The following is a 25433-nucleotide window of genomic DNA, read 5'->3' as shown; positions in this document are numbered from 1 at the left end:
TAATCAGCGCTTTGGGTCACTCAGCTCAGCTGGTCATGAATACATTATCTCATGCAGAAGCCTCCCTCTTCCTACTTTACAACATTGCATAGCTGTTAGAGCGCATTGCAAAAGCTTTTGCTCATCTTGAAACCTAAATTACTGCCTTCTGCGCTGCCAGAGGTACAGTAAGACATCAGACCAGGAAAATCAGCCTTCTTGTGTGAAGGCATATATTGGAAGGGCTGTCATGTTAGTTTTCTTGCTTTTGCAAGGAAAATTTAATGTTTTTATTAATACCTTATAGCCACAGCCTGGGACATGGAGAGCAATTTCTGTGTGAGTTTCTCCAGTTGCTTGGTCTGGTGCCTTTTAGTCCTGCTGGCTTTATCCCTTGCAAAGTCAGGTACTTGCACTGAAGCGTTGTCTCTGCTTGCTAGAGTCCTGGCAACCACATGGTGAAAACATTTACCTTTAACCTCAACCTGCTGTAAGATAGAAAAGAGCCTGAATTAAAGCCCAGGTGAAAAGGCTGTCTAAGCTTGGAAATGTTCGTTCTGGGAGCTGCTGTTACATAGCTGGCTCTGGACATGCATCTCTGCACATGGAGAAGTGCAGACCCGCATGTCTAGCCAATGCATTTGCAGTCTCACCCTGAAATCGTTCAGCCTGTTGATCTTCCATTTAGACTGCAGTTTCCCATCCAAATGAATGAGACTTCTGAACACAAGGGATTAGCAGTTGCAGCACCGGAGGACAGTCATTTGGCAAGTGTCTCGGTCTGGAAAGGGATGGAGCAAGCTCTGGGCAAGCAAAAACAAAGCACGTGTGCATACCTTTACATTCCTGTCTCGCTTCTCTGAACGGAGATCTCTCAGCTGTCAAAACCATACTGTTTTACTGGCAAGTTCTCTCTTCTCCCTTGGTGATATTTCACAGGCCCTGTCTTCTCCTATTGCTTCAGGGAAGGGGCCCTACACAACTGGCAAACCTGAGGGTAGGGAGCGCAGGAGGTGTGTGGGGCCTGCTTTCCCGTTGCCATATTCTGACTTTTCAGAGATGCCCTAAGTGCTGCTGTGCAAAATGCATCACAACCAGCAAACACTGGAGCTGTATCTGGATGTTTCAGTATGTTGGCACATGGTTTTCTGTGTGTCCCTTGAAAGAGAGGCAAGTGCTCGGAAAAGAGGGCTGCATGGCAGCATATTGGCAGCATGGCCCATGAGCTATCACAAGACAGGCTTGTGCTTGGGGATCTAACTGATGCACCAGCTCCTTGCTGACCCTACAGCAGCATCCTGCCCTGAGTGGTTCAGCCAAACACTGAGCAGAGGCAGACAAGACTCCGATTCTTCTAGGACAGCTGCAGTGGGCTGTGAAAAAAAGGAATTGGTGCCACATTCACAGGAGGCCTGTGGATGAGGGCCCCCAGAGCTTCCTTGTTAGCTATAGAAGCTTGTAACTGAGCATTCAGTGATTAATATTTGCACTGTATTTATTTATTCTGTCTGCAAGGGACTTTCTCCAAAGGGACACAGCCTCTTTGGGAGCTTTATTATGAGTGGTTAATAATTCACATTAAAATATCCTGCAGGTTGTGGGGTTGGACATTTTGAAAAATGCTTAGATATTGTTAACTCATAAGCATTGTAAGTTTTTGGACTCACATTGACAGTCATGTAAGTATTACAATATTTAGAAAGTTTTGGGTTTTTTTTGTCTGAGTAGTGCTGAAGCTTGTTTCTCTGAGATGTAAGACAAGATTCTGCAAATGTCTATGAATGTGTTCCATTTGACTACCTAAGCTCTCTATAAGTCTCATAAGGAAATGCTCTCCTGCTCAATAAAGTAGGCATCTCTAACTTACAGGACTTTGGCAAAATATATGACGATGTATATTTCATAAAATTTCTCCCTGGAAGAGTTTGTTCTGTACATAAATCTGGATCAGTCATATTTCAGAGTACGGGTATTTCATTTTGTTCCATGAACTTAGTCCAAGGCTGCTGCTACTGAGGTATCTCAGAGCGCTTATGGGGCTCGGTATGTCTCAAGTGTTGGTTTTCTTCCTTTTAAAGGCTTTTGTAACGTGAAATTATGTCTGTATTTTCTTCAGCTTGTCTGCATGTTATCCAGTGTATATCAGAGGGAAGGCTTTAAATATATTTATATATTAAAAATGTTCACATACTGTAGCAGTATCTAAAGTAAATTATTAAATCTTCCTTCATATGAAAGAGGTAAAGAAAAGTACCTGGCCAATACAGTACCATTAATCTATTCTCTTTTCTCCTTTCTCTCTTTACTTCTCTCTCTACAATAGAAGTGGAGCAAAAAGGTAATTAAATACCTTTCAAATTATATATATATTACTTATGTGTAGGCTAAGTTATTTAACAGTTTAACGTTTTAGTTGAAATACTTTGTCATTAATTCTCACTACTTTTTTGTTAAAGTTTATTTAGTCTCTCTGCTGCTCAACTTCATGAGATAACTCATTTTTGCTGAAAAGTTTTCCCGGTACCACTTTCTTTCATTAAATTTCTATTCAACAGTTTAGATAATTCACTTTTCTCCTGCCCCAAAGAATTTGGAAAGCACGCGTACGTATGTATGTGCATAAGTATATCTAATTATGCCGCAAAAGCCTTTTAGAAATGGCGCCCCTTTGTCAGCTACTTGTGCTGGTTTCTAAGACTCCAGTAAGGCAATACGCTTTTACACCAGCTGCTAAATCTGATTTTCCTCCTGTTTCCCTCTCCAGAGGATATTACCAATTTCTGAATTTTAGAAAATAATTGGTTACACTCCAAGCGGGGAGCACAAATGCGGGATTCCATCTGCCAGCTCTGTGCTACCAGAAACTTGGGTGGGATGCCTCTTTGCAGCTCCCCACTGCATCTCTCATCCCGGTGGTTATTTGAGTTCCTGAAGATCGGCATTGCAAATAACTGACAAATATTCTCCCCCTGAAGCATGTGCAGCCCTCCGGGTCAGAGGATGCTGAGGTGCACAGTGAAGGCCAACAAGCATGATTCTCTTAGCACATCCCTTCCATGCCCCTTTTGTTCCCCCATGCAGCCGGCCAGACTCTCAGCGCTGGCATTCCTGGGATGCCAGCAACAGCTGGGCAGGGGTGACTTCTTCCCAAGCCCTAGGCATGCCCTGGCCACGAGCTGGCCCCTTTCGTCCCTGCAGAAGTCTGAGCAGCAAAGCACCCCAGTTAGTCAAACCGCTCCTCTCATGTAACAATAGAAGGTATATGTTTTTAAGTTATGAGTTACTACTATATTTAACAGGACATTTTTTAACTGATTAAAATCTAGACCTCGGGTTCCTTTTCAGTGGAACTCTCCAGTTCTTTTCCTTCCTTCTCTCCTTTCTTCCTTCCTTCCTTCCTTTTCCTTCCAGCCTTCATACATCATTCATTTTTAATTGTGTGGACTGCATGTTTCGTGTGTCCTGTAGCAGCTTCAGAAGCCTCATCTCTAGTTCCACTATTGGTCTGTAGCTGGGTATTCCCTCCTGCTCCCTTTGCTTTAAATGCTCTTCTGAGTTGCTAAGGGATTCGCCTCTCCTTTGCTATTGCTACCCTTTAAATATTTAATACCACTTGGGCCGTAAGGATGGGAATTTCTTTCTCTTATTTCCATTTCTAGGCCACTCTGCAGTGGGCTGTTCAAAATAACTATGTGGAACAATTCCCCCGGAGTTTACCCCTTCACCTAGTAGGTAGAGATTCACTGCAGAATGTAATCTGGAAATACAAACCCAGAAATCCTTTGGGGGCACATACTCATTTCAGAGTTTACAAAGGCGAGCGGTCCAAGTAAGTACACCTGTAAAAATAGATTTGAAAAGTAACAAGAAAACGAGCCAAAGTTGATAGAAAAAGCAGAAAAACAATCAATTTGGTGGAGCAAGTCTTGTTCTAGAGGCTTGGCCAGCAGGATGGCTGGTCTCCAGTTACAGGGCATTGCTCTGACCTCGAGTGTCCTCTGCTGCAGAACTGCAGACTATTGAGAAGTTTGGTCCAACCACCTCCAGAATCTCATTAACTTTGGTTTTTGTTTTAAATTCTTTCCCCCTCCAACAGTTTTCCTTTGCCCTGGACTGCTAAAAGGAGTATACCAGAGCGAACACCTGTTTGAATCCGACCACCAGTCCGGTGCCTGGTGCAAAGACCCGCTGCAGGCATCTGACAAGATCTACTACATGCCCTGGACGCCTTATCGGACAGACACACTGACAGAGTACTCCTCCAAGGATGACTTCATTGCTGGGAGGCCAACCACGACGTACAAACTCCCGCACCGAGTGGACGGCACAGGGTTTGTGGTGTACGATGGGGCTTTGTTCTTCAACAAGGAACGAACCCGAAATATAGTCAAATTTGACTTGCGGACAAGGATAAAAAGTGGGGAGGCTATCATCGCTAATGCAAATTACCATGACACCTCTCCCTACCGCTGGGGAGGCAAGTCTGATATAGACCTGGCTGTGGATGAGAATGGGCTGTGGGTAATCTATGCAACAGAACAAAATAATGGCAAAATAGTCATTAGCCAGTTAAACCCTTATACATTAAGGATTGAAGGGACATGGGATACTGCCTATGACAAGAGGTCGGCTTCTAACGCATTTATGATCTGTGGGATTTTATATGTGGTCAAGTCTGTGTATGAAGATGATGACAATGAAGCCACGGGGAATAAAATAGACTACATATATAACACTGACCAAAGCAAGGATAGCATGGTGGATGTGCCCTTTCCAAATTCCTATCAGTACATTGCTGCTGTGGATTATAATCCCCGGGACAACCTTCTTTACGTATGGAACAACTATCACGTAGTGAAGTATTCCTTGGATTTTGGCCCGCTGGACAGCAGAGCAGGTAAGGGTTTTAATACTGAGCCAAAATCTGAACTGGGATTTCTGTTTTTCTCACAAATTGGGTGTGAAATTGAAATATGCTCCTGTGTTAATGATCTGCATGTGTTTGTAAATTAAGCCCTACCGCAATACCTATGATGGATGTTCAGACCTTAATACATGTGGAATATATTTTTTTAATATCTTAGTCCAAAATGAAATAGAGAAAGAGGTACGCTACCCAGAACTAAACTAAAACAGTCTCCAAATGTCCGTGTTCTTTTTCACATCACAGGAATAGCAACACTGTTTTCTTCTTAAATGAATTTTGCTCCATACATAAGATCATCACCCCTTCTGCAGGAATTTTTGGCAAAACAAAGCATGGAAGATGTGTTTGCTGCAAATAATATGGGACAAATTGTAAGCCAGTTAGTTCCATTAAGATGAGGGAGTGTGGGCCATTTACAGAAGCCACCAATTATTGTGAATGTGAGCACCCACAAGTGCATGTTTAGAATCAGGAGAGGAACTGATAGCAAAATCTCCCAAACTGTTGGTTGTTTTCATTTCTTTTAAGTTGCTCTTTTTTCAAAGCATATATATATATAAACATATCAGGTCGACGTTGTACAATACTTTCTCCAAGAGATGAACATCCATCCAATCCATTCTCAGAGGATTTCCAGCTTTTCTATGTTTTTTAGTGTCCAAAACTACACTGTTAATTACTGATTTGGGTTACAGTCACTCAAGATTACCATCTTCATCTTTTTGAAAGTATTGCATTCACAGTTGCCACTTGGCTATTGACATGACTTAGACTTACTATGGTCATACTTGTTTGATGGTGCAGAAATTTCCAAACTGTGCTTAAACCTTTTATAAATGGGTACTGCTGTACTTAAACTTATTTTCGTCAGAGTTATTAGGTATTTCCTGTGAGGGACCATGTCGTTAGAGTTTGCTGAGAAAGGAATGAGAAAGATGGAAGTAGTGTAATTTAGATAGTAAACTAGATGATTAGTAACACTGTTATTTCCCAAATATTCTTTTTTTTATGAGAAAGACTAAGAAGCAGAAGAGTGGATTCAGATCGCCAAAAGAGGAGCAGAGATGTTTTTGTTGATGAGCTTTTCTTTTCCTATGTGCAGCCTGTCAAACCTGTTTTAAAAAGAGATGCTGAAAGAAACTGAGGATATGAAAATCTGGGGAGGGGTGGAATAGAGGTTGTAATTGAGCAATGAATTTTCAATTTTGATACAAAAACATAAGGAAGACAAGAAGGATTTCTTGAAGAACCAAATGAATGAGCCTGAGTGATTGTTAAGGGGAAGAGCAGAGACCCTTTCAGTGGTGTTGACCTCTGCAAGGTCTAAAATGAGCAAGAAATGAAGTAACACTTTTCATTCTCCCAGCTTAATGATGAGCGTGTACTTTCTGAGTGGTTGAGTGAAGCAGAGCAATTTGTGAGTTATTGGTTATCCCCAAGGAGTGAAAATCAATTCTATCCCTCCTATTTCACAGGATTTCTCTCTATTTCAATTATTCATTTACAGGTATTACAGTGGACTCTCTACTGCCTCTTCTTCATGTAGTGACTGTTCTCAGGAAAAGCATCTTTAACCAAAAAAAAAAAAAGCCATTTTAAAATGAAAAACTCAAATTTTGCTTTTTTTTTTTTTTTGTAAGAAAATGAAATACCTTCCCATCCCATTTTCATAGCAGAATCTAAGCTAATGAGATAGGAGAGCAGATGAAAATCTTGTAGAAGGCTGGGAATGTCTTAAGCATAAGACTTTGAGTTATTCCCATGTCATGCTGTTTGGGTGGGATTTGAAGTCCCTTTGATTTCACCAGTGTTTGGGTGGGAATTTAAAACCCACCATCCTCTGAAATGGAAAGCTAAAGTAGGTTTTGGCTTTGGATGTTGGAAAAAGATGTTTGAGTCAGGGAATCTGGTAAGCGATCTCTGATGTTCTTTTTGTACGCTTTTGATAGCTTTGCAACATGGACACAAAGCTGAATTTTACATACATTTCTTTTCTCTGAAAATTGCTGAGATTGTTTGGCAGAACTGCACTGGTGTCCCTTTACCTCACTCCTGAGTTTGCAGGACTTTGGTAAGAAGGCTGCTCTGACAGAAAGTGAAATGAAAGCACTGGTTTTGAGTTGGATAGGGGAGCAAACACTTGCTCAACACCTAATTCTTTTGAGATGAGAGAAGCTGGTAGACAAGATCTGTGTGACTCTTTCTCATACAATCATTAAGGTTAGACAAGAACTTATTCAGTCATTCAGTCCAACCAGTAATCCATCCCCATCATGCCCACATCTCCACGTTCCCTTAACACCTCCAGGGTTGGTGACTTCACCACCTCCCTGGGCAGTCCCTGTCAATGCATCAACACTCTTTCTGAGAAGAATTTTTTCCTAATATCCAACCTGAACCTCCCCTTCAGGATCCAATAAACACACTTTTTGGCTAATGTGAAATTTCATGATGAATTTCTTTATATATAAGCAATATACATACACGTATGTGGCTGGATTAAACCTGTCATGACTCCTCCAACAAAGGGCAGAACAGGAGCCTGTGTAACACTGGGAAAGCAGTGAAAATCTGGGCTGTGTTTTTAGATTCCTTTTTAAGATAATTCCACAAAGAGCAGATTGTTGATATGTTTTTCCTTTCTCTTTCAAAATTGCCATCATTTCTCAGTTTCCTTTAGAAAGGTGACGTTCGAAGAGAGAATGCATGCATTTTGCAGATATTTTCTATAGCTTTACAGCTTGAGTAGCAAAATATGTAAACAATATCTGCTTAATTAGAAAACAAAAGATTGTAAAATTGATGGGTCAAGCAAATTGGTTGTTAAAAAGCTATTATGGGTGAAGTTTTAAAAACAGAGCTCTTAAAACCAAAAATGGATTGTTACAAGAAAAGTAATATATTTAGCAACCTAAATAGCCAGTTAACGTATTTAAAATATACTTGAAATCTCTAGCATTGTACATTTCAAGGATATGGGAAATAAAAAACAGGTGCTGGAAGCTCCAGATCACTTGACTCAGACATCTGCAGTCTTTTCCCAGACCATCCAGGGAAAACAGGAGGCGGGAGTCTTTTGTCTTATAGGAAAGACAGGAATCATATCCTCTGACTCTTCACAGTGATTAAACATTTTCTGTGCATTTTAATTAAAGGCCTATTTGTGCAGGTAGGTTTGGTACACACTTGAGATCTTCACTGTCACAGGGCTTTCCCATGCCATTGTTTGGGAAAAAAAAATGGGCTTTTACATCTCACTGTAAATGAGTGTCAAAACCTGGAGTTTCTGTGCTTGACTTCGGTCTCAGCCCCCTCAGCAGGGCACATGTGTTCCTTTCTGTGGGCAGCTGCAGTAAGCTCTCTTGGTAAATTGGCACCAGCATGAGGACACCACTTGCGTGTCCTGGCAGCGACACGTGGTGACACAGAGCTCTTTGCAGGCACGCAGCTAGCAGAGGGAGAACCTTGCAGAGAAGAGTGCTGCAAGGCCATGGCTGTTTGCTGCTGGTAAAGCTCTGCTCGGGCTACTGGCTGTTTCCCGTGGCAGGATGGAAAATACAGACATCCTGCTTTTGAAGAGGTGTTCTGTTTTTCCATGTAAGTTCTGTTCAGGAGACCCTGGAAATGCGATATTGGCTGCTAATGGATGTATGATGTTAATAAATAAGTGTGCCCTATCTGTAAGGAAGATAGTGACTTGATATATGACTTGTAATGCAGCCTCTTTGCGCTTAAGTGGCTTTCCTATACTGCATATTAACCCTGCGGACTGCCAGCCTGGTGATGAAATGTGATACGAAGCTTCCATCCGTATCTGCGATGCTTTAAAAATCTCAGAGGGTGCCCATCAAACTTCCATCCTTCATGTTTGCCTTCCATATCTCAGGATGCTCTCTTGACATGTGACTGCATCCATTTTATTCAGTGAGGGTGGTGGTTTCTTCTCCTAAAGCAGTTTTACAATGCAGATAAGGTGAACCCTCTGTCCTTATAATATGCTAATTAAGTGCATTTGTGTCTTGGGTAAAAGATGTGGCGGGATGGTGATGAATAAGAACTTTAAACACATATGACACCTCGTTAAAATGTAATTTTCACATCATAAATCTGAGGCCTTTACTTTGACAGCTGAGTAATGTGGATAGTGGGCAGAGGATCTTGAACGTTTCAAAGCTGTCACGTGCTAATAGGTAGCTGGAAGAGGCTTCCTGTGCTGCTTGCCTTTAATGCCGCTCAGCCCTGCCTGGGAAATGCATCGTGAGGGCTGCCCAATCTTAAATCCCACTTGTGCACAGGATATGAATTGCTATTGCTCCATGATCCCATTGCGATAAGACATGCTTAGCATCTCGGAAGATTCAGGCTGCATTCTAAAAGGCCAGCTGAGCCTTCTTGATGAGCAGCTTCTCCTGGCAGACAGGGGATGGTTTTGGGGAGCTGCTGAGTGTTTAATTGCAGCTTCTCCTGTGTTTTTATTTTCCAGTTGCTTTCCTCCCATCCAGGAGCATCCCCCAGCTCTCTCGCTCTTGTTCCTCTTCGTTGCTTACAGTGACAGCTGCTGGCTGCACAGTGTTGCTGGAAGTTTGCAGAGATCAGCCCTCGCTTTCAGCAACCTTTGATAACTCACATTGTGAACTGGAGTCCTGGCTTTTATCTTCCACTATTTGCCCATATATGCCTGTCCCATTTATTCTATAAATATTTCAGTCTCCTTTTTGCTGTTCATGATAGAAAGATGTGGCTTAGTACGGAGGTGAAGAAAGCAGCACGGGGATACTGCATCTTTCCTAACAGAGCTGGCATCTCATCCTATGTTAGCTGGCCAGCCAATACCCTAGACTTAGAAAGAGAGGAGGGTGTTTCACGTAACCAGGGTACACAGAGATCCAGAAGGGCATGAATCACATTTATTCACCAGTTTGAGGCCTGAGCTATCTGTTCTTTTTTGTCCTGTTTAATTTTTAATTCCTCTTTATAAAGCAGCACTTGATTAAAAAATACCAAAGAATCACACTGCTGGATGCTTTTCAAAAAGCGATGTTTGCTCGTGGCCAGAAAATTCGAGTTCTGTACCTTCTCACAAAAAGAAATTTATATATATATATGTGTGTTATATATATATGAAACCCCATCCTAAAAGGCAAGATTTCTCAGCTTCAAAACCCTCTCTTTTTGGAAAAATTTCATAGTGATTAATGCTGTTTTTTTAACACAATGGGAGTATCTTCAGTGCCTCTCCAGTACGGACAGATATGTGGTTGCTCCCTCCTCCTAAATGAAAGCATACTCCTCTCAGTGGGTGCGGAACGGGAGAGAGCCTGGCGATCCAGAACAGCCCTTGTATTCCTATGTAAGCCAGCCTGGGAAGGTGGTACAGCAGGCTTAACCCATCAAGGAGAAAACACTGGGCTGCTGATGTGTCTCTTTGGAGGTCAGCTGTCCCTGTTCCAAACCAAATGTGAATTTTTCATGAAATCTGCAGGCAAGTCACACCTCTTAGTCCCCACAGGCAAGGAAACACAGGAATGCAAGCTGGGCTTTGTGGCTAGGCTGATGGCTTGATGTAGGGGAAGGGCAGCGAGAGACAAATGATAAAGCGAAACTTCACTTTCAAGCTTCAAAACAAAAGGAGGCTGGTGATTTTTGCACTTCATAATCCTGTCAAACACCAGGAGGGGGAAAGCATGTTGCCAAGAACATGTCTGAGAAGCCGAAGCGGCTGTTGTGGCAGGAAGCATAGGATGTACTGTGGCAGATAGTGGGGTGATAGCAGAGAGAAAGAGACATTAACTGTGGATGAAGGATAGCAGCTTTCCTCTTCTGCGGTGAGCTGCTCTGCTTCAGGACTCAGACTGGAGCTGAAATTAATTGTCCTTTCATTAAGTTCAAGACCACCAGGTTATTGCATTGCCATCCACCACAGCTTCTCCTTCTGATGAAAATCCTCTTCACCAAACCCAGTTATGTCAGGGGCAAGCGTGGGTTGAAGCTGTGTGCCAGAAGTGACTTGGAGTAAACAACTGAGGCAGCTTTTGCAGGTGGAAGGGACTGCATCATGTACCGGAGAAACTTTGGGAGCGTTAGAGATTTACATCTGGTTTTTAGCAAAAAATACGTGATGTAACCCTTGGCCAGCTGGTTTTTCTGGTTTGTCTGTGTATGGTTGGGGGGTTCAAATTCCAGGATATTCCATTCTTGAGCTGTCACATTTGCCATCTCCTTTCCTCTCACTCTAAAAGAGTATTCTAATCTGCCAGGTTTCTTCTCAAGGCAATACCCTCTCAGCCTACATGATATTTTTGCACCTAATTCCTCATGACTTGCACCATAGCATGCAAACATTCTGTGCTCCCTGCAGCTCTGTTCTGGTGTGGCTGCAGAGCCATTAACCTGGCTCAGGGCATGTGGACACGACTCCTTGTTTCATGGTTGGATTAGATTATGTTAGTGGTCTTTTCTAACCTTAATTATTCTATATAGCAGCTTAGGGTTTTGCTACTGTTTTGGTTTTTTTCCATGATCAGCCTTTTTCCTGCTCCACATTGAAAATACCTCCACCATGGCTCTCCTTGCATGTCTGCCACTGATTGTGTTTGTTCTGAAAATGAATACTGTAATATTTTTAGCGACACTTATTAAGACTCATCTCTTGAAGCCTTGTTCAACATTTCTAATTAACTTCTTCGATGCTGCCAGTGCTCTGCAGTGCTGCCATGCCTTTCTTTCCTCTTCTGAACTAATAAGAGTGAGGAAGGGATCATAGAATCATTAAGGTTGGAAAAGGCCACTAAGATCATCTAATCCAGCCATCAGCCCTTCACCACTATGCCCACTATTCACGGGTGCCCTGATCTTTTCTGTTGGGAGTCAAAGCAGGCAGAGAATGCACTGGATGCTCTCCAGACTTCTTGCCTTGACACTCAAAGAGGAGTAAACCGCATAATTGCTGAACTTTTACAAGAGGCTTTACAGAGTCCCTTGACTCCAGGAAGCTGTGCAACTCCTCGTCCTTTGGATGTGACAGCAAGTAAGTTTCCAAACACTTAAGGTACAGTCGTAGGTACAAAAAGTACCCAAAGTATATGTGAGGAGTGGAAAGGTCAGCCTTACCCTCAGAAATCTGGCTGAATTCTCATGGTAGAGTTGGATGGCTGGATTGACTGTGGAAAGATTAGTGAATTTAGGTTGAACGTGCAGAAAAAGTTTTGTTAGGTAGTTTGCAAATCTCCACATTTTTGGAGAAATGGGACCAACCATGAAGGGCTGTGAAATGCTAGTCAGCGATGCCGTCAACAGCCTGACATGGGAAGATTGGCAGAGCCTAGAAAAAAGAGATAACATACATTCTGTAGCACACCTTGAAGTGCATTTTGGCATAGTGACTACATTAAATCAAGAGACTTGGTAATGAAGAAAGCAAGAGTAAAACAGTGTCCATTTGTTTTGGGTGAGCAGTCTGCCAGGTGAGTATGGGCAAAGGATAATGCACAAAAAATACCACAACCCAAACCAAAAAGTTTCTGGGACAAAATCCCTAAGCTCTTGCAGTGCCATTATTCAGCCAAATCCTCTGAAGCTGGTGTGAGTCTGGGCTTGAGCTTCCGGCGCAAGAAGGAATTGCACTTTGTCAGTGAAAGGCTTTTTAGCCTCCCGATTTGTGTCGAAAGCACCAGAAGAGGATAATATAAATTGTAAGCTGGAACAAACAGTGACTGTCCATATTCATTGAAGTCACAGTATCTGTCCTACATTTTTATGTTGAAAAGGTTTTTTTCAAGGGTATGCTCATGATTGGGTGGCAAAGCAGATGATGAAGGCTTAGTTGAAAGAGACGTGTCCATTAAAACAACATAGCGATTGTTCTCCATAACAGGATTTCTTCACTGTAACGGGATTTTTGCTTGATTAAAATGCGCTGAGAGGAAACAGGTCTTAAGGCAAATTTCACTGAAAGATAGGATTCAGTCTAAAAGGACTGGCAATGAATAAGCGAACTGGGTGTTTCATGTTATAAACCTGCTACATTCTGTATTCTCACACAGTAGTGGCTGCTTCAGACTCAGAAAGGGTTGGGGAAAAGGAAGAAAAGAAACATCAGAACTGAAAACTCCTGGTCACGGGAGGAGATGAGAAAATCAGCTGCCTTTACCCCAGTCCGAGCACGCTTAATAGGGTGCCATTCATGCTTGCTTCAAATAGCTGGAATAAATTAGCACAGCCCCTGGAGATACCAAGCATCAGGCAGCTCTGCAATGCTTTGCACTGTTGGTGTTTAAGATGGACATGGGGAAAGGGTCAAGGAAGGGTTTAGTTGTGCTGAGAAAGAGAAAATATAAAGAAGGCAACCAGTATATATATATGTATGTGCCAGCAGAGATGAGGAACTCCTGTGTGAGTTTGTAGTGCCTTCTCAACATTCTGAGTGAAGAACTTTTGTGAGCTTCCATGTATTGGGCTCACATTCATTTGTCTCCCTGACTGCATTAACTTATTTCGTCTCCCTCAAGCATGCGTGAAGGATGCTGAGGATAGCCAGGATGGATCAGCTTGAACTCACGTGGTGTTTGGAGCTCTTGTACTGCTGAATTAAGCAAAGGACCAGTAATGGTGGTGTGAGCGCTGAGGCTTCAGCAGGGAGGGCAACATGAACAAGAAAATGAGGGGATTCTTTTTAAGTAGTAAAATATATTTGCTTAACCATAGCATATGTACATATTGCAGGGACCCTTGCTAACAGTAATTAATATTTTTGAGACTCTCCATCTAAGCACTTGATTTATTCCTTGGACAGTCACTGCCAAGTATTTTATTACTGCAGTATTATTTTACTAGTTATTCACAAGGAATATCCTTGGAGCCCCTGGAAAGGCTTAACTGGTAAAAGTGCCATTGTCCTCAGCATGGCAAGGATCTGTGCAAGTGAGAAATGCCAGCAACCGAAATACAAGCCAAGGTGGAAAGTACTCAGGGAAGTTTCTGATGTATTCACACTGTTTAAGATGCAGATTCATCCAATATTGAGTTGGGAGAGATCCTCTATTTGGTGCCTTGCTTGTAAACACAAACTCTCTTTGCAGATAAAAAACAAAAACCTCCTCCTGAGTTCCTAAATGAAGCTTTTGTGTAGCCTAAAACTGGATAGTCAGAACGTAGTGTGTTGTGCAAGGCTGCTGTAATGTGTTCTTTTCATATAAATGAGTTTAAATTGACTCTGGTATGAAGAGTAGAACAGAGAATTAAATTAGATTAATAGATTTTTTAAGACCAGAAGGGACCATTAGCTCATTTAGTCTGACCTCTGTAATGCATTCGATTGGATTTCATCCGCTTCCTCTTGTAGTGAGCCTAATGACTTGACTTTAACTAAAGTGTGTCTTCCAGAAGGGCACCCAGGCTCCAGGAGACAATCAGCGTGTCACTTCTCATGATGCATTTCTTGTGTGGATATTCTCTCCCAGTGTTACAGAGGTAAAATAGCATTTGCATTGGAAATGCAAGGTTGTACTGCCCAGCCTTTAACTCCAATTGTGGCTCATATGTAAAAAAAAAAATCACACATCTGCTTGAATTATACTCTGCACCTCACTCACCCGGTGCTCAGGAGGGTGCTTTCTACAGGAGTTACTGGTAGACCTGAGAGTTTTGTTTTTAAGGATGTTAGAAAATTGTTATGTAAAGTGAGAAATTCCTGAACAGGCTGAAGAAACAAACAGTTCACTAGCAGCAGAAAAGTAGCTTGCTGGGCACTGAAAACAAGAAAGGAGCCTCCTACTTTCAGATTTATACTTTATGGTGAGCATTGCTAAATGCTTCTGTAAACTCTGTTTTTTAATTAGAGGAAATTACCAGTCTGCAGTGCTCACATACTGCTCTCTTTATGCCACTTCCATTTTCATTTGAACCAGAGTTGGTAGGGAATGACATTTAAACCTTGGAGTTTGTCATCGAGTTCTAATTTTCTCGTTGATGAGAACATCTGTCCATTGGAAAGGGCAAAAGCTTGTTCCAGCAGTTTTTCCATAAGGTAATGGAAGATTTACTTCCAAATGGGTTTTTGTTTTTTTTTCCTTATTGTTGATTTGATTTTATTGCCTTTTGGTTTTCATGCCTTGTTTTGTTTTGTTTTTTAAAGGAGTCTGTATTACACTGAGTAAAAAATGGTGATGCAAGGAAGTGAACCATAGAGGATAGAAGAAGCACTTGGGGAAACATTCATTAAATTGTATCAAGGACATGGTCATACTATGTTTTTCGCATCAAAATCTATTCACGTGTTCTTGTGGAAAGAAGTGACCGTTTCCTTAATACGCAAATATAAATTGGAGGCACTAAAAGAAGTCTTAACTCCAGTTCTTATAATGTAGTGTCAGAATGTTTTTATTTCTTTGGTTTCACTTGGTCTTTTTGTCGTTCAGTTGGTTTTATTCAAATTCTGTATTTTGTGATATTTTGAATAAGTTTCACCTTCAGGCGTGTATGGTTACTGACAAACACAAACCAGGATAGCTGAGAGGAGAGGCTTCATCTCAGTTGTGATGTCGTTACATAAAGCACTGTGAAAACAGCCGTGTTACCCTGTCTCACTTTTGTATTGGAAAAAAGAAACTTCAAAATGGGCACATATCAAGGAGTGCTAGGGAAGTCCTGTCTTCCTTTGGCAGTGAAATTTGTGACCATTGTGCATTTGGACATCATCACCCCAATGTATTTGGCAGTACAGTACATCAACTATAGCCAATGAGAAGCAGTCCAAATGATGCTGAAATGGTGTGTGGGCTAACTGGTGTATAAGGTGATGCCAGTAGGAGTTTTGTGTTGCTGATCTCCGTGCAAACTGATCTGTACATTGAAGGCAGAAAGCATATGCTCCATCACCTTGCTCAGGGGCTTATGAATGTCCATAAATTTGCCCTCCTGGTTACTTCTAGACTAGGGGAGATTGGGGGGAAGTTATGGGAAATGTTTCTTTCTGTGTATCAAGGGACTGTCTGGAACAATAATACATCTCTGTCCTCTGTTTCCCTCCTTTGCCCTTCTCTAGGTGTTCTACATGAAGGGAAATCCTTTTCTGATGTCATGTGTAAAAGGAGGGAGCAAAAAGAGGAGAGGAGGGCTTAGGCAGTCTTTTTTCCTACTTGGAAATTAGAGAAAGCAAACTTATATTTCAGCTTGAGATGGGCCTGAATTGAGAAAAAAAGTGGAGATGATAGCTTTTCAGTTTTATGTAATTCGTTAATGTGTGTGGTGAAGCCTCTGAGGATGATGCTTCCCAGAGCTGGCAGGGCTCATGAAGGAGATGTCTCGGAGCCTTTCAGTAAAAATGTACTTGTGTGCGTGCATGTATTTTTGTAGAAACCTGTGAGAAGGTCCCCTGGATGTTTCTGTTTGGGACACTGACATTGTCTTATCCTCTCAGCGTCTTAATGAGCTTCAGATGCCATTGATTCTAGAGATCTGTTTTTACCTATTCTAGGCTTGGCTGCACGTCATTCTTCTACTACAAGAGATTCATCTTTGATTTTTTTTTTTTTTAATTTTAAGTTTGTTTTTTTTCCTTGAATTGCACACTTAACAATAAAAATGAATGATGTTCTATTCCTAGCTGAGTCTCCAAGGGATGCAACTGTTTCTCATTATAAAGGGGGAAAAAAATGTAATTAAATTTTAATTATTTTTCCCTTTTGCCCAAATATCTTCACACGGTGCAAATTAAATAAAATTATTTAACCATGACAAGCACTTCTGCCAATTAATCCCTGAGAAGTGGAACTGGAAAATGTATGCCACACGCATGCAGGCAGTCACACACGAATGCCTGGAAAAAGAAACCCAAAGGAGTCTGAGATGAGCACGAGTTAAGCAGCCCAGCGGAGCCACGGATGGAAGTATAAGCGATAGTGAAGTCCATTGGCAAGCTGGCCTGAGCTCTTTGCAGCTTCCCTTCTGATACTCTGAAGAATCCTTTTCCCTTCTGGCTTAAGAGCTAAAGATTAATTGAAGTTCAAGAACTCAGTATTTCTAGAAGGCTTTATACTGAAATTTAAGATGGGTAATTTAACTTTGAATTGATTTTTTTCTTCAATTTGAGCTTTTAGTATGTGCATATTTTTATCTCAGCTGCACTTGGGTTTCCTGAATTAGAGGCAAGATTGCTAAGAGATATTCATTAGACTAACGTGTTTATTAACAACATAAAGATCATTCTACGGAATGCTTGAAAAATAGATCCAGTTATTAGAGAAGAATTTTTTCAGGCAATTTCAAAGCATTAGGGAAAAAAAAAAAATCATCTTTCCAGCTTTCCATATAACTTGATTCATTATCTACTGAAATACATTGTGCTTTTTTCTTTATGGACAGTGTTTCAAGGTCAGAGTTATCTTCATTTCTAAATAGCAGCTGAAAAAACTGCCTTGGAGTCCATGGCTGTGTCATGGAAGCAGCACTCCTCCAGAAGGATGTCATCCTGCTTCTCTAGGGTGCTTCTCTTGGAGGGGCATCTGCAGGGCCCTTTGACTTGCTTGGAGAAAGCCTCACATCTTTGAGATTTAAATTTAGGTCTGTTTGGTATTCAGACTTCATCTTTTGGCAGCTGAAATCAGACACTGAGTACAGACTTGTCTGCAGCTAATACTGGAGGAAGTACTATCAACAGTGCGCTGTACACATTTTATATAAATATATACGCGCGTGTGTTTCTGTATAGAGGGAGAGATACTTTCACGTTGATTAGATATATTTGAAAAAGTAGAGTTTGCAAGCTGGCTCAGTTGCCAAGGTGATTAAACTAAATATACTTTTGTTTTCACAGAAGGCAGGGACATACTTGTTGCTTTACAGACAAGAGATTTTTGTATTGTGTATGTGTTTGTTTTTTTTTTTCTCCTTGGTGGAATCTTTTATAAGCAATGCATGTGCTCTGCTAGATACAAGCATTTGGTAGGATTCCCTGACTTCAGTCAGACATCAAGATGCTATGCAGAACAAATGGTCTGATTCCCCACGTCACTCCAAATGCAATGTAAAGAATTGATATGTTTCTTTCACTTTACTTACGTTCTGGCCTGTAGAGTCCTCTAGGCAAGACTAGTGTAAAGTAGACCTGCGGCAAAGTAGAAACAGTTGTGGCCTCTATTGGATAATATCAGATGGTTAACCAAGATCAAATGCTTTGGGAAAAGGACTGGATCAAACCGCAGTGGTGAAGCAAAGCTTGGTACTGCAGTTGGGAAGAGATGGGCAGATTTCCTAAGCCACCCTACAGTTAGTGAAGACTCAGTCCAAGTCATGCAGTTGGCAAATGGAGACAGCTGGAACACCACTGCTTGCAGCCTCTTCCTCTAGTAAGGTTAAAGGGTTTTTTTTTTGCTGCCCTGAGCCTTAAATGTAGGAAAATGTACATTTAGACCGCAGCATATTAATGAATTTTCATCAGAATGGTATGTTTTTTTTTTAATGTTGGAAAATGTCCCACTGGTACAAAATCAGAAGACTTTGCAGGAACTTGCACTTTTTTTGGCAGAGAAGTATCAAAACAAGTAATTTGGATGCTACCGTTGCCATCAGTAATGTTAAAATATTGTTACTTTTAAATGTTAATGTTATGTTTAGCATGGAATGTTTTAATATTACCCAAGGGAGAAAAAAAGTCAGTCCTAGGAAACAAAAAAAGGTTTGGTTATCTTTGAGTCAGCATTCTGTGAAAATCACATTCCTCCAGAAATGTTAGCTTTATATTGAACATAATGACAAAATAAGGATGTTGCATGTCAGAATTTTTCTCAGAGGGCAAGTTTTTCTGCCCAATACAGGTTTGGACTCGTGGCCCTTCAGCCCTGCTGGAGTGATGTAACGTGCTTGTAGTTGATTTGAGCCTGGACTCATTTCATTATTAGTCCAAGCAGAGAAACTACGTATTATAGCTGCCTAGAGAGGATCTACCAAGGAATATTTCCTGACCTTTCTATCTGAACCTATGGCTATTTTGTGACTCTTTCTTACTCTTCCTTCTTCTGTAGCTCATAACTTTCCTGTGCTGGTGGCAATCGTTGGAAAATCCCAACAGTTCTTGCTGGACTGACCAGGGAATTTTGTTTGCTTGAATTTTGTTGATCACTGGGTAAGATCAATCATGTACCCTGTATTTTGCTTTGGAGCAAAAGGAGCGAGCACACCAAATGAATTACTGGATGATTTATTTATTTGAAATTCCAGCATGGAATCTTTTATCTTCATAAATCTCGTATTAGGAAGATATTCTAACTATGCCCAGTGGTGACATTTGTCTACATTAAAAACCAGCGCTTTAACTCTGCGCAGGGAGCAAACCTTTGTGTTCCACCCTGCATTTCGAATTTCAAGTTAACCAGGATTGTGCTGTGTTTAATTACATACTAAGACAAATCTGCATATTGCATGTCTATTGCTAGATGCAAAGACTGAGATTCAGCTTCAGGCTCATATAGAGGGATTGGCATTTAGCAGGGTCTGCAGCATGTGCCAGAGTTTGTGATGGTTGGGTGCCTCGTGCTAACAACAAACCAGCAAGGGGAGCTGCAATGTGCATAATGTGGCTGAAAATGTGGAATGCCAGAAGCAGACGCGAGTGAGAATTGGCCAGCAGAGCTAGCTGTGAATACAGTCTTTTTTATGAGGCCATCAGTTGTTGCAGAGCTAAGCACAGATGACTTTGGTTAAAAATTAGCCTTGGTGCCTTTCCAGGGTTTCTGAATGAGAGTTTCACTAATATGAAAGGTGCACAGTCTTTTCCTAGTAGTGCAGGCATAGTCTTCCTCTTGATGTTGTGGGGCTCTCCTTCAACAACAGCATCTTCTGAATACTTCAAGGTTCATTGTAATTCTAGTTGAGTCATATTTTGCATCCTCAGATGGTCATGATTTTTTCTCGTTTCATTGCATCCGTACTGCACTTATCTTGTAATCTTTTCTGTCCATGTTAGTGCTGTATTGATGGTAGTTAAAATTGAATTCTGGACCTTTGATCTGAAATTGGGAGATGTGAACCAGATCAGAAAGTGTTTGCTGACATCAAAGTGTGTCTACACAATCTCTCCCTGACAGCAGCCTGTCCTCTGGTTATTCATACTGATCGGTTCTGAAGTTTTCAATGCCTTCATTTGCCTACAGTTTTCCTAGCTTAAATGTGAGGGGTAGGACTGCTGACCTCAGATGGCCCTAGTTTCTTCATGTGGGAAACCTTATACTTAACAGGAGATCTGGTGAAGTTTTGGTGGATAATCATTAAGTTATGGTGATTATGATAGAATGGATGTTTTCCTTTGTCTTCTATCCACTGAAAATGTAAGATGAATCAGTTTGTTGAATAGTGCCCACATTAATGAATGGGAATGAAGATCCATACTGGCTTCTGATGATGGTCAGAGGATAAGGCCAGAAAGCCCATCTCTTTTTTTTTTTCCCACCTGCCCCCTGTAAAGAAACCTACTGAGAGAGGAGCTCAGTGCTCTCATTGGCAGCCAGGCTATATCACAAGCTCCTGCGTTGTATTAGAGATCACTGTAAAACTATCCAGTTTTGCTTTCCTGAACAGTGGCTTCTTCCCAGCTGAATGCAGTTGGTTGCTGTTTGTATCACTGGTACTGTCCACAGATCCTTCAGCTAGAGTGACTGGATCTTCAGCTTCTAAAATGCAGCCCTGCTTATTGCAGTGCAGCTGTTTGTGCCACCTGAAGATGTGGCCATTTGTCTTGAAAGTTGCCTACCATCCCTGCAGCCTCTGGGCATGCAGCTCCTTGCTTGTCTAGCTGTCAGTTTACCTGACTTACTATTTCAAAGATGATTTAGAATCAGAATGATGGAATTGCTCAGGTTGGAAAAGACCTCAAAGATCATCAAGTCCAAGCATAACCTAACTGTACTGCCCTAACTCTAACAACCTTCTGCTAAATCATGTCCCTGAGCACCACATCCAAATAGTTTTTAAACACATTCAGGGATGGTAACCCAACCATCTCCATGGGGAGCCTATTCCAGTGCTTAACAACCCTTTCTGTAAAGAAGTGTTTCCTGATATCCGAACTAAGCCTCCTCTGGCACAACTCGAGGCCATTTTCCCTTGTCCTGTCACCTGTCACCAGTGAGAAGAGACCAACCCCACCATGGCTGCAATCACCTTTCATGTATTTGGAGACAACAATAAGGTCTCCCCTCAGCCTTTGCTTTCCCAGACTGAACAGCCCCAGTTCCTTCAGTCTCCTTGGAGGGCATATTCTCCAAGCCCTTCACAAGCCTTGTTGCCCTTCTTTGGATGTCCTGCAGCACCTCCCATTCTCCCATTAACAATTCAAGCTGTGTCAGTGTTTCTATGCATGTGTCTGGTATACGCCCTGAATAGCTAAAACGTAACCCCTAATTCATGGTATCATGGATCTGAGCAGACTGGAGCTGCCCAGATATTTTGGCTGTTTGGAGATATTCCAGTTCCCAACTCATCATCTCCCTGTGATGGTTTGTCTCATTGGATCTGACAGGACAAGGTTCCTGTGCAGAGCTCAGCAGCTTGATTTTGCTATCAGAGCACCAAAGGGGCTGGGCGTCTGGCATTTGTACTCTGCTCCCTTCGTCTCCTCAGTGCCCCTCAGAAGTGCAAGTATTTTTGTGAGAATGAGCTCTGCATTTTGGTTCTGAAGTTAAATTTCAGAGCTGTCAATTCTACTGACAGCATTGTTGAGCTTGTCTGTATGATCATGACATATTCAGTTTTGTTTAAAAGTACAAAGGTATTCTTGCGCTTCTTAGTGGGAAGAAAAGCTTTAAAATATAATTTGTGAAGATCTGGGACACAAGAAAGGAATGTCTAGATCCATAATACGAAACATTTTGGTGGGTTCTCTTTGCTTTTGGATTAAAAGCACTAGGATGCAATCTCAGAATTTGGGGGTGTCTCTCCTGACTTTGACATCCTTGAGGTTGTCTGTGAAGTGTCTTTCCAGCACCAGCTTTGGAGCAGTATCATTTCAAGCTCCTTACAAAGCAAGGTTTTTTCACAGGTTGTTGTGTGTTTGTTTGTTTTCTTTTTCTTTCCAGTTTGTTCTGTGAGCTCTCTAAGCTTGTTCTGGTCATTTGTAACCTTTGCAATCAGTGTGATTGAGGTACCTGGGGAAAATCTGCTTCCCTGCTCATCCAGCTCATAAGCAAAAAGTGCAGAATCTACCCTCAATCAGTAATAGAGATATTTTGTTCCATTCCACTTTTTCCTGTAATTGAACCCTTCCCCCTGGTCTCACCCCTTAATAAAATATCCCAGTAGTTTAAACCTTGCAAAAAGCCACCTTTGTCTCAAGTATAGGGCAGTTTGCAATCTGGCTTCTCGTCTACATGAAACTAACTGGAGATTTTTGACTGGCTTCTTGAAAAGGAAAATACTTTCAGAGGACTTGCTCCCTCAGTGTTAGCGCTATGGGATTGAATGCCAGGGTCTCCATCCTACTGTGAAAGCAAGTTCTGTGTTGTTCAGAGATGTGTCAGGTTTGATCTGTGTTTTTTGTTTGTTTGTTTTCAGAATTCCCCCCCCTCCCCCATTTGTTGTGTTTGCCTTTGTTTGAATTGCTTGGAAGTAACAACAGCATGAATCCTCAAACCCAGTAACTTGAGAAGGAAACCCTATATCTAATTAAGTTGTCCCTGCTGGGAAGGACAGTGAAAGATTGAGTTCCCACACTAATAAGGTCACCTTTGAGAATGAGCTTAAGCTCACTTTGAAATGATAGACTGACACAGGGAGTAGCAAAGCCACCTTCCTAAGTGACACTTGCCTCCACCTGCAGGGGCCGTTGCTTAAGTAGCCACTGCTGCTTCAGTTGAAACTATTATGGCAATCAGAGCTGTAATAGCCAATATTTCTGAGAGTGGGAATTCAGTCCCAAGGAGCAAACCCAGAAATCATTTCTTCCTTTGAGCATCAAACCATCTACATGTTCTTTGGAATAACCCCAAATGCTACGAGATACAAAACAACAACTAAATGCAGTTGCTTTGTCCTTCCCCTGATCCAGAGAAGACAAGCATATATTCATACTCAGCAATGAGGAAGTCATAATCATTGCTCAGTGTGAAACCAACTTACTGCAAGTTTCAAATCCCACGTCATTTGCACAACTATTCAGAAATACTGGTGTTCCTTCTTTGTTCAGATCATGAGAGGGCATCACATTACTGACAGCTGCTAGTTCAGCCAGAGAACTGAAGCTTGCATTTGTCAGTTCTTTGATCAGGAGACTATTTCAGAGACTCAAATGTGAGGTTAAAGGTTAGCCTGTTTGAGGGAGCTTAGCTTGAGATAGTGGTCAGGACTAGGTTGACTAGCTTGTAGGCATATGGAAGTGTACATTCATTGAAGCAACTGAAGAGTTGAGCCTCTAAATGAAAAAGAAAATCCTTTTTTCTTGCATTGAGCTGTTCAATCATTCTGTTTTGGAGGTGGTGAAATATATGACTGAGTACAAATTGATTATCATCTGTTGCAAAGGTAAATATTCAGAACTGAAGTTTTCTATTAATTTTGTAACATCATCTTTCACTGAAAAGATGAACGTAAGGCAGAAGGAGCTGAAAGAGTTTCTGGTTGGGTTGAAATGTCATTTTTTGATGTACATTTCAGACTCTATTACTTGATTTCCAGTCATGCTGCATGCCTCCTGTAATCCTTCTTTGAGCCAGACAGATGCAACAAACTGTGTAGTGTAGCTTGGCTCTTCCCCTTGCATGTATGCAGACAGACTGATGTATCAGGAAATCTGGGAACCTGAAGTACTTTGTCGCAGTGCTGGTAGCACAGAGCAGTGCCGTTGTAGAGCCTGCTGCTGCCTGCTGCAGAGAATAGACATCCACCATGACTCATTCAATGCGAAGGAGGCTCAGGCTGGAATTAGTATGCATTATTCAACAAGTACCAATCAGGATTGTGTTTTTCTAGGAAGTGTGCAGACTTGTAATCAAAACTGTCATCCAAAGGCCTTACAGTTACATCGTGGGAACTAAGATAAGAATAATCTAGACACATGGTTGAGGAAGCTTAGATTCCAAATATAAAAAAAACTGACAATAATAATAATAATAAAAGGTCTTGTATGAAACAGACATCTGCTCTGTAGAACGATGTTTGATATATGGACCTATACTCTGTGCAGTTATATTGGAGTTGGTGGGCTTGTACAGTTTCTGACCGACTGCAAACTTCTCAGTCTCTGTCCATCTTAAGGAAGCAAATGCAAGGTTGCAGAATGAGAGGGACAGATGGTGAAACATTCCGTGTTGTTTCTGGTTTTGTGAGGCAATAGAAGGGGACATAATTATGTTTATGAAGTCAGTAGTGAGCTTCACTGGAACTGTCATTGTTACAGTACTGACTTTAGATTTCTTATCATTTATAAATTAGCAGTTCTACTGCACAAATCTTCAAAAGTAATCTTTGAAAGGTGGCCACATTGAGCATGGGTTCTCCTAGCTCAGTTGACAACAAGCGGGTGAAGTAGAAAGAGAAATAAAAATCACCGTGCTGTAAGACTTCACTAGAAAAAACTGTGGAGAAGCACCCCGTGAGCAGGACAGCAGTCAAGTTGTAAAGCTGTTATTGCAAAGGTGAAAAGAAAGCAAAAACAATGCCCCAAGTTGACTTTGTAAGACACTTTTAAGTTGCTTGGCACTGCTTCGCCCTACTGGACTAGAGATTTCTGGAGTGCCCAATTGAGGCAATATGAAAAGATGGTCTTTTACTGACTGTGACAGCAGCATGCTTAATCTTTGCTATAAAGTGGTAAGAGTACTCCCAGGATTTGACCATCAAAAATTGTATTCAAAATTGTCACTGATGCAGAAAGGTTACAGATATATTCACAGCTAGGGACAAAGCTTAAAAATGCTCAGATTTCATTTTCTTTTGGCTGAGGAAGGGAGAGATGATTCCTAATGATTATTGATGAAATCTCAAGCTTTCTTGGGCAGCTGCTCTAGCTGCTTGCCTGTTAGTGGCATTGGAGATAAACCCTGGCCTATAAGCTCTGCTCACTATACTGTTACTGTCTACTTGCAAAATGTATGTATAGATTCGGCCCTCATTGGTAGTCAGGGAGGCTATATATGGTTGCTAGAGAAATCACCTTTCTGTGTACAGCACAGTTGGGAGGATGAGAGATTTTTGAGACCTTCCCCTCCCTGTGGCAGGTCTGTCCTGACATCTAGGTTAAAATGCTGTGCTGCAAAGGTAGGTGATCTGCCCTCCTCTCCCCCCTCTCCAAATGGATCCGCAAACCTGACTTCTTTAGATGGTTTTTGATTGAGACAGAAAACATTAAAACAGAGAGGAAGTCTGTCAGAGCTGGATCAATTTGCCCAAACAGCTCGGTTTTTCAGCTGACAGCATTTTAGCACTCAGAGGGGAGTTGTCAAAATCTCTCTACAGGCAGCCATGTCCTTCACGCTGAGACATAACTTATATTATCTCAAAAAGAAAAAAAAACGATAAAAATAAAGAAGAAAAAAAGAAAAAG

At 41.5% G+C, this 25433-nt stretch overlaps 1 protein-coding gene across 19 annotated transcripts in view; it reads left to right on the top strand.

Annotated features, from left to right (window-relative positions):
• Positions 1–25433, top strand: part of ADGRL3 (adhesion G protein-coupled receptor L3) — a 486086-nt gene that overhangs the window by 307261 nt on the left and 153392 nt on the right. For all 19 annotated transcript variants that reach the window (XM_072336646.1, XM_072336645.1, XM_072336644.1 and 16 more), the window contains one exon: positions 4076–4876. In XM_072336646.1, coding sequence (XP_072192747.1) covers positions 4076–4876 — 801 coding nt within the window. The remainder of the gene's footprint in view (positions 1–4075; positions 4877–25433) is intronic.

Source organism: Excalfactoria chinensis, chromosome 4, assembly GCF_039878825.1.
Source record: "Excalfactoria chinensis isolate bCotChi1 chromosome 4, bCotChi1.hap2, whole genome shotgun sequence".
Lineage (NCBI taxonomy): Eukaryota > Metazoa > Chordata > Aves > Galliformes > Phasianidae > Excalfactoria > Excalfactoria chinensis.
Note: the sequence above shows the minus strand (reverse complement) of the source record. Positions and strands in the feature narration are given on the sequence as shown.